The following is a 14,068-nucleotide window of genomic DNA, read 5'->3' as shown; positions in this document are numbered from 1 at the left end:
TTTCAAACAACTATTAATTTTACATATCAAAACAATGGTGTGTGACCCTAATCATTTATGATTTAATTTCAATTGAGAGCAACCAAAATCTAATCCATTGATTAAATTAGTTAAATCTGATTTAAGAAGAAGAAAAGAAGAAAGCTCAAGGACTAGCAACCAAGACCAATAATGTACGAAAAGAAGAAGAAAAGATAAAGAGAACGAGAAGAAAGACAATCAAGCAAGCAAGAACGACGAAAAAGAAGAAGAGGAAGAAAAAAAATATGACGAGAGGTGGGGAAAAATAATTTATTTCCCCTCTGATACAGCTTGCTGGTGGCTTCCCCCAATTTCAATTCCCATCAAAATTGATTAAATTAGATTTTAGTCAATTACCATTCATCTAATTTAATGGACCAAAATATCAACTTTAATCATATAAGTGTCAGTTACACACAATAGTTAAAACTTATATGACGGCCCATTTTATTTTAAAACCTTATAAACCATTTACTACCTCTTAGCCGTAAAGTAAGAAACGTTCACGGCGATTCGCTCCTCTTGATAATGGACATGAAGTCTACACTTAAGGTTTTCTTCATTTTTTCCCTTCATTAACCTATCTTTTGATTTCCTGATTTAAGTTTAAAGTTTTTTTTTTGTTCAACCCACAGCACATGTATTTTGTTATTAGTATTTCTGCCTTTGTTTTGATGACATTTTGGTTTCATATGGTTTTAGAAATATTTTGGATACACTGAGTTTCGACCTTATCAAAAGGAAATTATTGAGAAGATTTTAGATGGAAAAGACTGTTTGGTTATAATGGCCACCGGTAGTGGCAAATCATTGTGGTAAGCTTCAACTATTTTTTTTTGGTCAATATTTTAGAAACTATTCACAACATTTTGCTTGAATTTTTTGTTTAAGCTATCAGATTCCCCCACTGATAACCGGAAAGGTTGCTGTTGTTATAAGTCCACTCATCTCTTTGATGCAAGATCAGGTAAAATACTTTGTATTGCTCATAGCATAATATATATATATATATATATATATATATATATATATATATATATATATATATATTTTCTGAAAAGATATAATGTCCTGTTGTAGGTCATGACATTAAAACAGAGGGGCATTAAAGCTGACTATCTTTCAAGTGCTCAGACTGATCGTGGGGTGCAGTCCAATGCTGAGTTGGGTCACTATGATATTCTCTATATGACTCCAGAAAAGGCTTGTGCTCTTCCTATCAGGTGTGTAATCTGGAAAGACGGTCTCTAAGTGAAAAAGCTCCTTGAATACCAATTGGGAAATAATACTTTTATATTCTTATTACTTCTGTAGCCTTGTCAAATATCCAGTTATTCAGATACTATATTTCCTGTAAAAATTCATCAAGATACATGATTTCTCTCTACAAGTTTTTAGATTAGTTTCACTCCAGATGTGAGTTTTCATATCAAGTTGTGGGCAAGAGGATTTTTCTGTATAACTTGTTAGGCTCCAATATTTTTGATGGATGCCTTCAATTTCATCTTCACCTTTTTGCATGAATCTTACTTCAGTCTTAGATGTACCTATTTGGCTCATGTAGAAAATTACTGTAACTTTTCAGTAAACAGTTAAGTTAAGGTTTCGACTGACTATTGTTGTGAACTATTTTTGCTGTTGTTGCTTTTATTGTTTTCCGTCATTCACTTATCAAGGTTTTTACTTGGAAATAATGATGATTTTCACGTTAAGAATCTTTAAGATGTTTTTTTCCAATGAGTTTAGCATCTTTAACTATACATCTGCTTTTCGCACAACGTGCTGCAGTTTCTGGTCAAGATTGTTGAAAGCAGGGATGTGTCTCTTGGCTGTTGATGAAGCACACTGCATCTCAGAATGGGGTCATGATTTCAGGTTAGACCCTTTTACCACATTATCCTAATATTTTGACATTTCGAATTTTTCATGGATTCTCTGGTCCATTTGGCAAGGACTTTAGTAGAAGTATTATTTGAGTATCTTGCCTGTGTATGGTTTGTTGCTTCAAAAAAAAATCTCAATTTAGAGATATGAAAAGCAGTGGCTGAAGATAAATAAAGCTCAAGAAGATTATATTTTTTTAGTTGTACAGTTTTTCCTAGCTAATAAATGGGAAACAATTATAGTTAAATACCTTGGTACCCATTTTTGTTCTTGGTTAAATGTTCATTTTTTTTCTCACCATATGGAGAACCACTCTAGAGTATAATGATTTTATGAGAGGTAGAAATAATTCATAAAATTGGAAGTAGTCCCCTACAAATGAAGGTGAAGTGAAATAGGAAAAGTACCTAAATGTATACAATGCTAACATGTGGACTCTGTTTGACGGGAGAACCAAATGATTGATGAAGAGTGAAGTTGTAATACATAGCATTGAAATTTAATTACTTAAATTGCAGCAGTGTTGGTGGAGTGGTATGTGATGAAATGATACCTAGCAAAGTGAAAAATTACCATTTGATGAAATAGGGAATTATTACAATGGGTTCAAGATTAAGGAAGACTGCGGATAAAGAATGGAAAGGTCCCTCCTGTGTTAAAAGAAGGATCTAATTAGTACCCAAAACAGATGCTTCCTAAAGAAGTGTCTTTGAAGGTTCAGTAAATAGGGGAATTCCTTGTGGATATGTTTGATAAAGAAATAAGGATCACTAGGGGAATGGTGTACGGTGTACCAAAGCACTGCAAGAACTTATGGGTGGGTTGCTGGAAAATCATATGGTTATGTCACTAGATTTTGAGGAAAGAGCGGGTTTTTAAATTGGAAACGATAGAAGGATATATGTTTTTCTTTTTTGATCAGTAAAAGTAACATTTATATAAAGTTACCAGCAAGAAGCAATTGCTGTGTGGATAGATGACAGAAGAAATATCCTTCTTTGTTGACAACTGGATAGCAGATCCCCAGAAAGAAGCAATTTCCTCAGCTTCATAGTAATTCAAATTTATCTCGGTGCAATGTCAAGGGATAGGATATGAGGTTGAGAAGAAACTTGAACTACTGGGTGCTTGAAAGTAGCAGTCTTTTAATTCTCTAGAATAGAGCGAGATTCTAGGGTGGAATGCACAAGGATAGGGATGTTTACTGTTACGACATGCAGCCTAGCTCTTACAAAGGGATGGACAGTACAATGCAGCAAGGTAGAGGAAGTTCTGGAAATCTGAAACATCTTTTGAAAGCGACTTGCTTCTCTTGGATGGTGTCTCATCAAGCATGGTTGTCTCAAGAGAACCTCCAGAAGAGATAAGTTCTGCTATGAAATCGATGGGATCTATTTGGAGGAGAGATCGTAAGAATTATAATATCTCTTTTCCCTTTTACGTTTTACCTATTGTCTAAAGAAACTTGCTTTTCTCCTTTGCAGGGTTGAATATAAGCAATTGGACAAGCTGCGTAATGTTCTTTTGAATGTTCCATTTGTTGGCTTGACAGCAACTGCTACAGAAAAGTAAATACTTTTTCAAGTTCTCTAACTTTTTTCTCTTAAATTTCTTTTCCATAACTTCCCCGATTTCTTCTTTTCTATTGATTTTTGGGTCATGTTCTGCTTCAGAAACAAGGTTGACAGGATATCTAATTGGATGTAGTTTCTTCTCTGCAATCTTGGTCCATCTCATAATTTTTTTTCCTTGCTGCTTGTTAGTGTCTGGACCATACAGTAGACTTTCTACCAAACACTATTTTATATGTTAATTTCTACTGTTTGGTTGTGTCTTCAGTGTTTGATGTAATCTACAACTGTACTTTAGGGAAGTTTACTAAAGTGAATTGGCTGGTTCCCAGTAATACAAGGAAAATTTATATCCAAGCTCAACTGTTAGCTAGCTTTACTTTGAGAAATCAGCCTCAACTATACCACCTTACCTCGCTTCTCTTGGATCTAACAGTTGATTCTATTGTGTTAGCCGTCTCTTGACTGTTAGTCCTAATTTTCAAGCATTGTTGTTGTAGTATGCTTCTGTTATGAGTTAAGCTGGATCAGTTTATGCTATTTATGCCTTTGGTTAAACTAGTCACCACTTCTAATCACTGTAAAGTATTTATTGCGTCTCTCATAGAATGGAGTGTCATTTACCGGGTAATAAAAATATTGAACCTGCACTATAGCTTTGTTGGACCAGTATATATAAGCTCACACACCACTTTGTATTTCTTAATTTTTCTTCTCTTCTTTTGGCTCGTTGAAGCCTTGGATGAATAATCATTTCTTTTCTTTATTTTCAGAGTTCGGAGTGACATTATGAACTCCTTGCTGATGAAAGACCATCATGTTGCTATTGGCTCATTTGATCGCAAAAATCTTTTTTACGGAGTCAAATCTTTTAGTCGTAGTTCTCAATTTGTTGATCAGCTGGTGGAGGAGATCTCTAAATATGTAGATAATGCAAATTCAACAATAGTATATTGTACAACTGTCAAAGACACTGAAGAGGTCACATTTCATCTCTGCCATGTTAAAACTATGATCTCTGTTTTGCCAACTTGGGACATTCTTAGCATTCTAGTATGATATGTTTCCAGTGGACGTGCTTTGATTACATCTCTTAATGAGTAGAAATGTTCAAAGTATTAGTCTTCAATGTCTTTTCTAAAGGTTTGTGGTTAGATGCATGAAGTTTGGCTTGCTTGGCACTTACAGTTTGTTTCACTTGAGAAAATGCTGAACGTTTTTCTCCTCCTAGTAGTTCCATTTATTCTTTACTCTGTTTCTCCATGTGCTAGCCTGCTAGGTTCTGATAGAGTTCTTAATTTCGACAGACTGTTGATCCTTCTTGTTGCATAATAGTGTCAAGTCATTGGATCTGTTGCTGTTCTTATGATATCATAACAGTGCATGATGCTTTACTAGTGACTCAATGCTGCTATGACCTATTTACCATTATCATGGTTTTTGTAGATCTTCAAATCACTTCTTGAGGCAGGAATCAAAGCTGGTATCTACCATGGTCAAGTGGCTAATAAAGCACGTGAGGAGGCTCATAGGTTTCATCATTCTTCATTCAGCTCTTTTGCTTTCGAAGCTAGTATGGGCGATTAATTGGCCTTCCTAAGTCTACCGCAGAAACCAATTTATCTGCTTTCTTTAGTTTTTTTTTTTTTTTTTCCGGAGTCATTAGTGTTTGGTCATGGGTGAAGTATAGGCTACAATTCTTATTGCAGGTCATTTATCAGAGATGAATTCTATGTCATGGTTGCAACTGTTGCTTTTGGCATGGGTATAGATAAACCAAACGTAAGGTATGTGATACACTACGGCTGCCCAAAGAGTCTGGAGTCTTACTACCAGGAAAGTGGACGATGCGGTAGAGATGGCGTTCCTTCAGCTTGCTGGCTTTACTTCACAAGAAGTGACTTTGCAAAAGCTGATTTCTACTCTGCAGAAGCTCGTTCAGTATGTTACTCTATCATCCCTGTTCAAAAGGACTGTATTCTTGCATTTGTCTCTTTACCGCTATTACACATCCAGGTATACTTGTGACTTATGGCCAGGCATCTCAAAGAAAAGCTATTACGGAAGCATTTTCTGCTGCACAACATTACTGCATGCTGTCAACTTGTAGAAGAAAATATTTGTTGGATTACTTTGCAGATGAGTATGCCCATGATGATTGTGGTATTATCTCTATAGAATCTCTTCTCTCCTGGGAACATTTGTCTTATCTTTTCTAGATTTTTCTGTTTGATTTCATTTTTTAGTTCCATTATTATTTGTTACCAACAAAAGATCTAGAGTAGTTATCTGTTAGTGACATGTCTTATACATGAAGGTCCGAGAAAAGTAGAAAGATGGCTAGACTCCTAGTTCTCTTTAGAGGGAAGAAGACTAAACTTTCGTTCAAACAAGGAGACTCTGATTGGATGACTGTCTTTATAGGGGGGATGGAAGAGAGTGGACAATGAGCTTAAACTCATTTTTAAACAATCAAATCATTAGTTACTGGCAAGGACGGAGTATCTCTGAACCTGTTTGATTGGGACTTTTGAGAAGAAGATGAGATCATTAGAGCTAGTAACTGATTGACCAGTGGAGGCTTGGAAGGGCCATCAGGGTTGAAAATGTCACCTATGGAGGATGACATATTTTCGTATCAATTTGCTTTTGAGGCAGAAGTTATGCGTGTACTGGGTAAGTTTGTGAGATGGATGAGCGATAACTATTTGATTGGAAAGATGGGAGATAAAAAGATGTGAAGAACAAAGAAAAAGGAAGATTTCATGGTCATAAATGTTGCCAGAATGCCGACAGTTGTGGTATTACTGTTATGAATTGTTCAAAAAAGCTGGGAATATTTGTGGAGGTTTCATTGATCTTTACTATAACCAAGCGGATAATGGTAGAGTAAAGGTGTATGTTAGAGGGGTGGGGGTGGGGGTGGGGGGAAGATTTAGTGTCTATGGTAGTGGAGAGGGGTGATTTTATTTAAGGGTTTGGTTAACACTAAAATTTAACCTTGAAAGTCTAGCGCAGAAAAGTGTAAGAGAAGGAATGAGGGAGGAGAAGAGAGAGGGGGAGAAGGTAAAAAGACCTGGGATTATGGGGGCAAAAGTTCCTAGTAGAGAAAAATGGTGAAATGGCAGTAGATGGGTAATGTTAACATGCTGGATGATGAGGGGTCCAAATTTGTCAAGACTACAAAGAGAAGCGAGAGAATGATAAGACCTATATGCCCTTAGGTTAGTGGACCGGTTTGGCGGAGGAATTTAGACCAATTCATCAATCCACTTTGTTTAGTAAGGTTAAGTTATGAAGGACCGACTACCAACATGCTTGAATAAAGGGGCCACTCAAAATAGGAATAATCGATGCAAATCTCTTGTTCTGATGCTGGTAACAGATCAAAATTCAATGAAAAGGCTATCTCCTAGCTCAGAATCGTCTCACAATCTCAATACTAGGGCAATAGTACTTTTATAGGGGCAAAAGAGTGAAAAGAAACTTTTTCGATTCTCTGACGTTTTTGTTGCATTGGTTGGTTTTGAATAGCAATCCAAGCACACTTTGAATCTCAAGTGTGGGATGAGTGGGAGTTGGAATAGATTGAGTAAAGGTTAGAACCACACAGTTTGTGGACAAGGTTTGTTCGACCTCAATTTTTGTTAGATCTTCTCTAGCGAGATCGACGATGATTAAGACAAGTTGTTTTCCTTCCAGTTTAGGATAAAGGCCCCCATGGTATGGGAAGTGAGAGATCCTTAGTTTTCAAAGTCGATGTTGTCTCCAACACCTCTACAACAGTGTTGTATGCGATGAAAGAGGGTAGTAGGGGGGAAGATACAATAAATGTTGATGGATAGTTAGATCGTTAGTAGGCATGTGAGAAGAATGAATGACCAGGGTAAAGGGCCATCATCAAGGAGGAGATTAGAGCATGGTGGACAAACTTAATTTGTTTTAAGAGACAAAAATAAAGATGGTTTCAGGTAGTATTATGAGAAGCGTTAAGGCGGTAGAGGGTAGGTGGGTAAAATATCAGCTCGAGGGAATGCTTGGGAGTCATGTAACTTTATGATGAAAGGAAGAAAGTGAGGATTAAGATGAATAAAATTGAGTTTATGTTAGTGGCAAGACTTAGTATATCGGGAATGAGATAGTATATGGGGTTTTGGGGAGTTTATGGCCCTGCATGGGAGGGGTCCAAGTTGGCTTTTGGTAAGATGGTAGTTGGAATATTCCATGGGTACTTGCAGTATTGTCAAAAGCGAAAAACGCAAAAGAAGTGCTAAAGCCCTGATGGAGCTTAAAGCGTAGAGCGCCTTAAAAGCGTGGGCTTCACTAAAAAAAGCGCACTATGAAGAATTTTTTTTTTTAAAATAAAAAAATTATATACATATATATAATACTTATAGAACATAATAGACACAAAAATAGTAAATATATAGTGCGTATATTGAAAATTGGTTTATCATAACATATGTTGCTTATATATTCTACTTCTAATCACTAAATTAATATTCTTCCATATCATCTTCTTCAATAGAGTGATTCTCATTGGCATCACTATCAATAGATTTATAGCCTTCAATCTCTTCTTTCCCTATCTCATCTGAATCAACCTCATTTTTGTGTGAATACGTGGAGCTCGGGAGCTTGAGGCATTAGTTTTGATAACTTTCGACTGTCTCTGTCGCCTTGTGTATGTCAACACATCCTCACTGCTCTCTTGATTCATCACCCCAAGTTAAGTTGTCATCACCAAACACCAATTCATCTTTTGCTTCCATACTAGTACCCATCTTCTCAACCAACCATTTATTACTATGATTAATGTTATCCAACGAGATTGGATCAATGACATTCCGCAAGTCATAACAAGCTTTGAAAGCATGATCATACTTAACATACACTAGATCATTCAATCTTTGATGCTCCAATCTGTTTCTTTTTTTGGTGTGGATCTGTTGTATTGGGTAGTGTTAGTAAATTAGTCTAATAGATTAACTATGCAAAGAAAATTAATAAATATGATGTATACCACTATGAGGACTTAGTACTTACATGCTCAAACACACTCCACTTACTCTCACATCCAGCAGAACTAGCCGTTAAACCAAAAATTCTAATGGCTAATTTTTGGAGATTGGGAGCTGAATTACCATATAAATTCCACCATTCACCTGTAAAAAGTGTTATGTAGACATCATTATGTATAAGAGATTACCTAAGTACTAGGTAAGAAGTATTAAGTAAACTTTTAAACATAAACTAAATAATTAAGAATTTTAATATTATTATATTCACTTACCAGTAGTTCTTTTCGTTCTAGCTCTTTTTGCAATAGGAAGGCCAAATTGTTGTTCAGCTCTTGTGTACAATGGTATTTGTGATATGATCTTGTCTTGTACTTCATTGCTTGTAACCAATTTTTCAATACAACCATACAACCCATTTGTTTTTTTTTTGAAACTCATACAACCCATTTGTTTAATTTAGGACAATTCTCAATAGCTAGATTTTGAGCGAAGAACTCTGGATTTAAATAATGTCCAGCAACATGTAATGGATGATGCAATTGGCATTGCCATCTTTCATCAATAATCTTAATGATATCTTTATATTTTGCAGCATTCCCTTCAAATTCCTTTGCAATAGCCTCATTAGCTCTATCCACGGCTTCATAAATGTACCCAATGATAGGTTTTTTCTTATTATCAGCTAATTGCAACACTTAACAATAGGCCCCATTATCTTCAAAATATTAGAAACCTGACTCCAGAATGTTGCTGTCAAGTCAGTATGTATTGCACTTTTCCTCCTTGTTAACTTAGCCTACCTACTAATCACCCATTTGTCAGATGTAAACATTGCTCGCAGATTTATTTTTTGATATTGCAACCGTTGCAAAGTCAGGAAACTCGTTGCAAATCAAGTAATCCCACATTTCACCAACTCTTTATTTTTAGTAAAATCTCTCATCATATTTAAGTTACCTGAGTGTCCATAAATGAAACCGACAAGGGCAATTGCTTTTTGGAGGACCTTCTTGATGATAGGAATCTTCCTATGTCTTCAAACATATGATCTATACAATGAGCTGTACATGACATCCAAAACATGTTTGGTCTTTTTCCCTGTAACAGTTGACCTATAGAAAAAGAAAGGGGAAATAGATATGCTTAAATTTAGAAATCAAATCTTTGATCGATATTAGAAAGTAAAACATAAAACTTTAGATTTTTAAAGCAATTAATCCTTACTAGCCAATACAAAGTTGCTACCATTATCACTCACAATTTGAACCACATTCTGTTCTCCGACATGTTCCACATATCTATCAAGCAATTCATATAACTTCTCAGCGTCTTAACAAGTGAGGAAGCATCTATCGACTCACTAAACATTGTTCCATGTAGAGAATTCACCAAAAAGTTTATCAAAGTTCTCTGATTTCTATTTGTCCAACCATCTACCATAATGGAAGTTCCATACTTCACCCATTCTTCTCTATGTTTGTTTATAATCTCATTGGTCAACTCAACTTCCTTCCTAAGTATGGAACTCTTAATTCATGGTGGCTTGGAGGCTTCAAGTTTGGACCATACCTTCCTACTGCCTCAATTGCTTCCTTGAAACTTTTCGAGGGAGCTACATTGAATGGGATCTCATTATCATAAAAGAAGCGAGCGAATTTTTGAATCATCATTGCTCTTGCTTCTTTATCACATGAGTCTTTGATGTTTGTTTGCCTAAGTGTTCCACGCTTTTGTAGAAATATATCCATAGGTCCCTTTCCTTTGGGCAGTTTCTTATTAGAGCCACTAGGAAAGCTTCCTCCGCCTCTTTCCTTATGATTGATCTCTTGGACATCATCTTCTCCACCAACATTGTCTTGATATTCAAACTCATCAAATTCGAGAAACTCGTTAGTGTGGACTTCCTTTCTTAATTTTTTCTCCTCCATGTAATTTTTCAGTTCCTCTCTAACCTCCTCTGTGCATTTTTTACACTTCACTACATTCCTAAAGTTCCCGATCAAATGTTGTTTTGCTCGATTAATTCCACCCGTGGTTTTTTTTCCACAAAAATTGCGCGTGAATCATGTGTGTCATCAGGGTCCTTCAAGTAGTTATATTTCCAACGAGAATCCCTTCTATTGCCTTTAGACAAGTCCTCTGCCATTTCTACTTCTGAAAAAAAAGAAGTTATGATATAGTAGTTATAATTTCTAAATAATGTATAATAATACACAACAAGAACAAAAAAAAGGGGACTCCGGACATGTTTTTGTTATTTTTAAGCTGAAACAAAAAAAAAATAGGGAAAATACATAAAATCCCCCCTGAACTTGTCCGCATAACTCACTTTGGCACTTTAACTTTACGGGTAATCATTTACCCCCTTAACTCATTTCAAGTGAATTTAATACCACCTTAACAGATGACGTGGCAAAAAAAGAAAAGCATAAAAGGTAATGCGAGTACGTTTTTCCTTTTTGAAAAAAGGGTCCCACTATATTATAATGAAAAAACAAAACAAAAAAAAAACCCACCTACCCCATTCTTCTTCTTCTTCTTCAAACCCCTCCACCCCTTTCTCAAAACCCCCACATCCTTGCTTGTTTCTTCTTCTTGAAACTCCCAAGTCCCACCGCATCCTACCCCACCATCGACCCATCCTCTTTCTCCTTCATCAAACTCTACATTCTATACTTTTTTTGGCTATACAAAAAAAGAAAATCACATTCAAGACCCACATAATATTCTTTATCCTTTACTTTTGAGATTTGATTTTCCTTAACAAAATAATTATTCATCTAACTATAACGTTACTTAATCTATACCTGAATATGCATAAAGAAGTGAAATAAGTAAAGCAACAACAAATTTAAAAAATTAGCACATTAATTTAAAATCGCCGTTGTTGATATGAATTGATAGTTTCATCTAGTTGGGGAAAAAAAGTATGGTGACTGATATAAGTATTGATGGAAGTAATAGTAAATAATTACAAAGCAATGAAAAATAAAATGAATCAATCAATATGAAATTTTGGATCTTACGAAATTGACCCAAATGAAATGAAGAGGGCGGGTGAAGAGTGAAAAATAAATTTTTTAAAAGATGTGGAGAAGTTAAAAAAATAATTTAATTATCTGACATGTCATCGATGTGGCACTGAGGTGTCACTTAGGTGGAGCACGTGCACTTCACCCATGTATATGAAATTGTTATTGTAAGGTGCTATTTAATTTATTTGCAACAAGATTAGGGGACAAATAATTACCCGTAAAGTTTAAGTACTAAAGCGAGTTTTGCTGCAAAGTTCGGGGGGGATTTTATGTAATTAAAGGACTTTGCATGCAATTATAACTCAGCAAATAATGAAATACAACTACATATATATGGGGTCCACCAATATGACTATATGGCTTCTAAGAAAGTTATTTTTGTTATTATGCTCTTACATGTGTTAAATTTCATTGATCATTATTAAATTAAGACACCATAAGTCATTAAACGAGGAGAAGTGTCCCATATTTCCATTGATTTTTAAATTTTCTACAAAGATATAAAGGAGTATGAATTATTGAATGTTCAGCATCAATAATTTATGAAGTCAGTAAAAAGTCAGAAGAGATAAGAGAAAGAAGAAACCTTGCTTGCTGCTTGTTCTGCCAGCAGAAGAAGAATCAGATCTCTTTTTTGGTGCTTCAAGCCTTCAATTGCTCTTGTCTTCTTATAATTCTTCATCTTTTTTTTTTTGTCTTTTAGAAACACTGTGACCTCCCCTTAATTGCAGTAGGGAACTGGACAGACTTTTTATTATAATTTTAAAGGACCCCCTTTTTAAACTGATGTTTTAAAAAAAATATTAGAAGGGCCTATTGACACGAGCCTCGCCTTAGGTCATGCCAAGCGGCAAAGTGTATTTGCACCTCGCTTTTGCGCTTATGCACACTTTTAATTTCACTTGGTACTAGGTAGAATCTTAATGCCATTAGATTCCTGGAGGAGAGGGTGGGGTGTATCGTATCTAGGGAAATGAAGGAGTTATAAGAGTATTGATAACTATTGTCTTACCTTAACAAGTCTTATAGATTCACTTGGGTCAGGTTGGAGACTCAACTTCTAGATCGAGGCTCAATAGCTTTTTGGTGTCGACCTGATGAGAGGAGTTGGCTCCAAGTGTGATCCAAACTATCCTTTTGAGGTTGACGTTGAATCACTCATCCATTTTCTTGGACAGAGGAGGAGGATGAAACACTAGATCTCCTATCATATTTGATAACATGGATTTTGACGAAAACATGGTGGGATGGTGGAACAACTACAAAGTCGTGGGGAATACGTCATTCAGGCTTAGTTAAAAAGTTGAACAAAACAATTTAAAGTGTGGAACAAAAAGGTGTTTGGAAGGGTAGAAGTGAAAATGAGGGAAATCATGAATAAGGTGGGGAAATTATAAAAGTGGAGTAGGGGAAAGAGTTAAGGATATGGAGAGATAGGAAAAGGGTTTGAAAAGGGACATAACCTTTTGATGTTCGCCCATGAAATTAGTTGGGGACAGAAGTTGAGGTGGTTGTTGTTGGAGGAAGGAGATCCAAATATAAACTTCTTTCACAGGGTAGTGATCCAATTACTAGTAATCGAAAGGATAATATCAACTAGGAGGATGAATTTCGAAGAAGAAGATAGCTATATCAGGGAAATTTCGAGATAGAAGCTAAGAAAGAACAAAATAGAAGAGAAAAAAGAGAATTATCATATATCATTCAATGTCTTGAATAATTGTATTACATCTCTATTTATAGAATTGAATGGGAAGCTAAAGCTACAAGCTAATGAAATAACTGCTCTAACAAATTTTAACAGTGAATAGTAGTAATTATTTTTGTGACTAATAAACAGTAGTAACTACTTTTTAGTATTCCTGATCATCTAAGCATTGTATCAATACCCCCAATGGAAATCACCCTTGTCCTCAATGGTGAAATGCAGGAACCTGTGCTGCAGCTCATATAGGAACTCCCAAGTAGCCTGAGAAGCATTCGAGCCAGACCATTGAACCAAGACTTGACACACAACCTTATTACCCTTTTTGACCATCCTTCTCTCCAATATCGACTCAGGAATGGGACAATAAGGACTTGAAAGATGTAAAATAGGGGGATGATTAATGACTGTAGGCACCTCATAACACTTTTTTAAGCTGGGAAACATGTAACACAAGATGAATATGGACATCAACAGGTAAAAGCAACTTGTAAGCTACTGCACCAACTCTAGAAAAGATTAAGGACCAAAATACTTTGTAGCAAACTTGTTGAAAGGCCTAGAAGGCACTGAAATCTGTGTGTTAAGGTTGTAACTTCAAGTAAACCCACTCTCCCTCCATAAATTGCCTATAATGTGTTTGTTAGCTTTATCTCTCATGCTTTCTTGTGCTCTAGCTAAATGGAACTTTAGAAGTGCTATCACAACCTTTATAGTTTGTACCTCCAGGGATCTTTCAACCGTGTCACTAGAAGACTCACCAGCTAAGTAAGGCAAGTGTACTGGTGGTTTTTGACCATACAGAACTTTAAAAGGTGTTCATTTCGAAGT

General features: G+C 35.7%; 1 protein-coding gene across 5 annotated transcripts in view; it reads left to right on the top strand.

Annotated features, from left to right (window-relative positions):
• Positions 1–458: 458 nt before the first annotated feature.
• The window catches only part of LOC101263933 (uncharacterized), a 28,108-nt gene continuing 14,498 nt past the window's right edge, over positions 459–14,068 (top strand). For 2 of the 5 annotated variants that reach the window (XM_019215710.3, XM_004246744.5), the window contains exons 1-10: positions 459–573; positions 724–836; positions 913–988; positions 1,102–1,244; positions 1,810–1,896; positions 3,390–3,473; positions 4,250–4,457; positions 4,923–5,008; positions 5,186–5,417; positions 5,516–5,639. In XM_019215710.3, coding sequence (XP_019071255.1) covers positions 550–573; positions 724–836; positions 913–988; positions 1,102–1,244; positions 1,810–1,896; positions 3,390–3,473; positions 4,250–4,457; positions 4,923–5,008; positions 5,186–5,417; positions 5,516–5,639 — 1,177 coding nt within the window. In that variant the 5' untranslated portion in view covers positions 459–549. The remainder of the gene's footprint in view (positions 574–723; positions 837–912; positions 989–1,101; positions 1,245–1,809; positions 1,897–3,389; positions 3,474–4,249; positions 4,458–4,922; positions 5,009–5,185; positions 5,418–5,515; positions 5,640–14,068) is intronic. The other 3 variants (XM_010327428.4, XM_019215709.3, XM_010327429.4) reach the window with 3 other exon arrangements.

The sequence above is a fragment of the Solanum lycopersicum genome, chromosome 9 (assembly GCF_036512215.1).
Source record: "Solanum lycopersicum chromosome 9, SLM_r2.1".
NCBI lineage: Eukaryota > Viridiplantae > Streptophyta > Magnoliopsida > Solanales > Solanaceae > Solanum > Solanum lycopersicum.
This window is presented reverse-complemented; position numbering and strand designations above follow the sequence as displayed.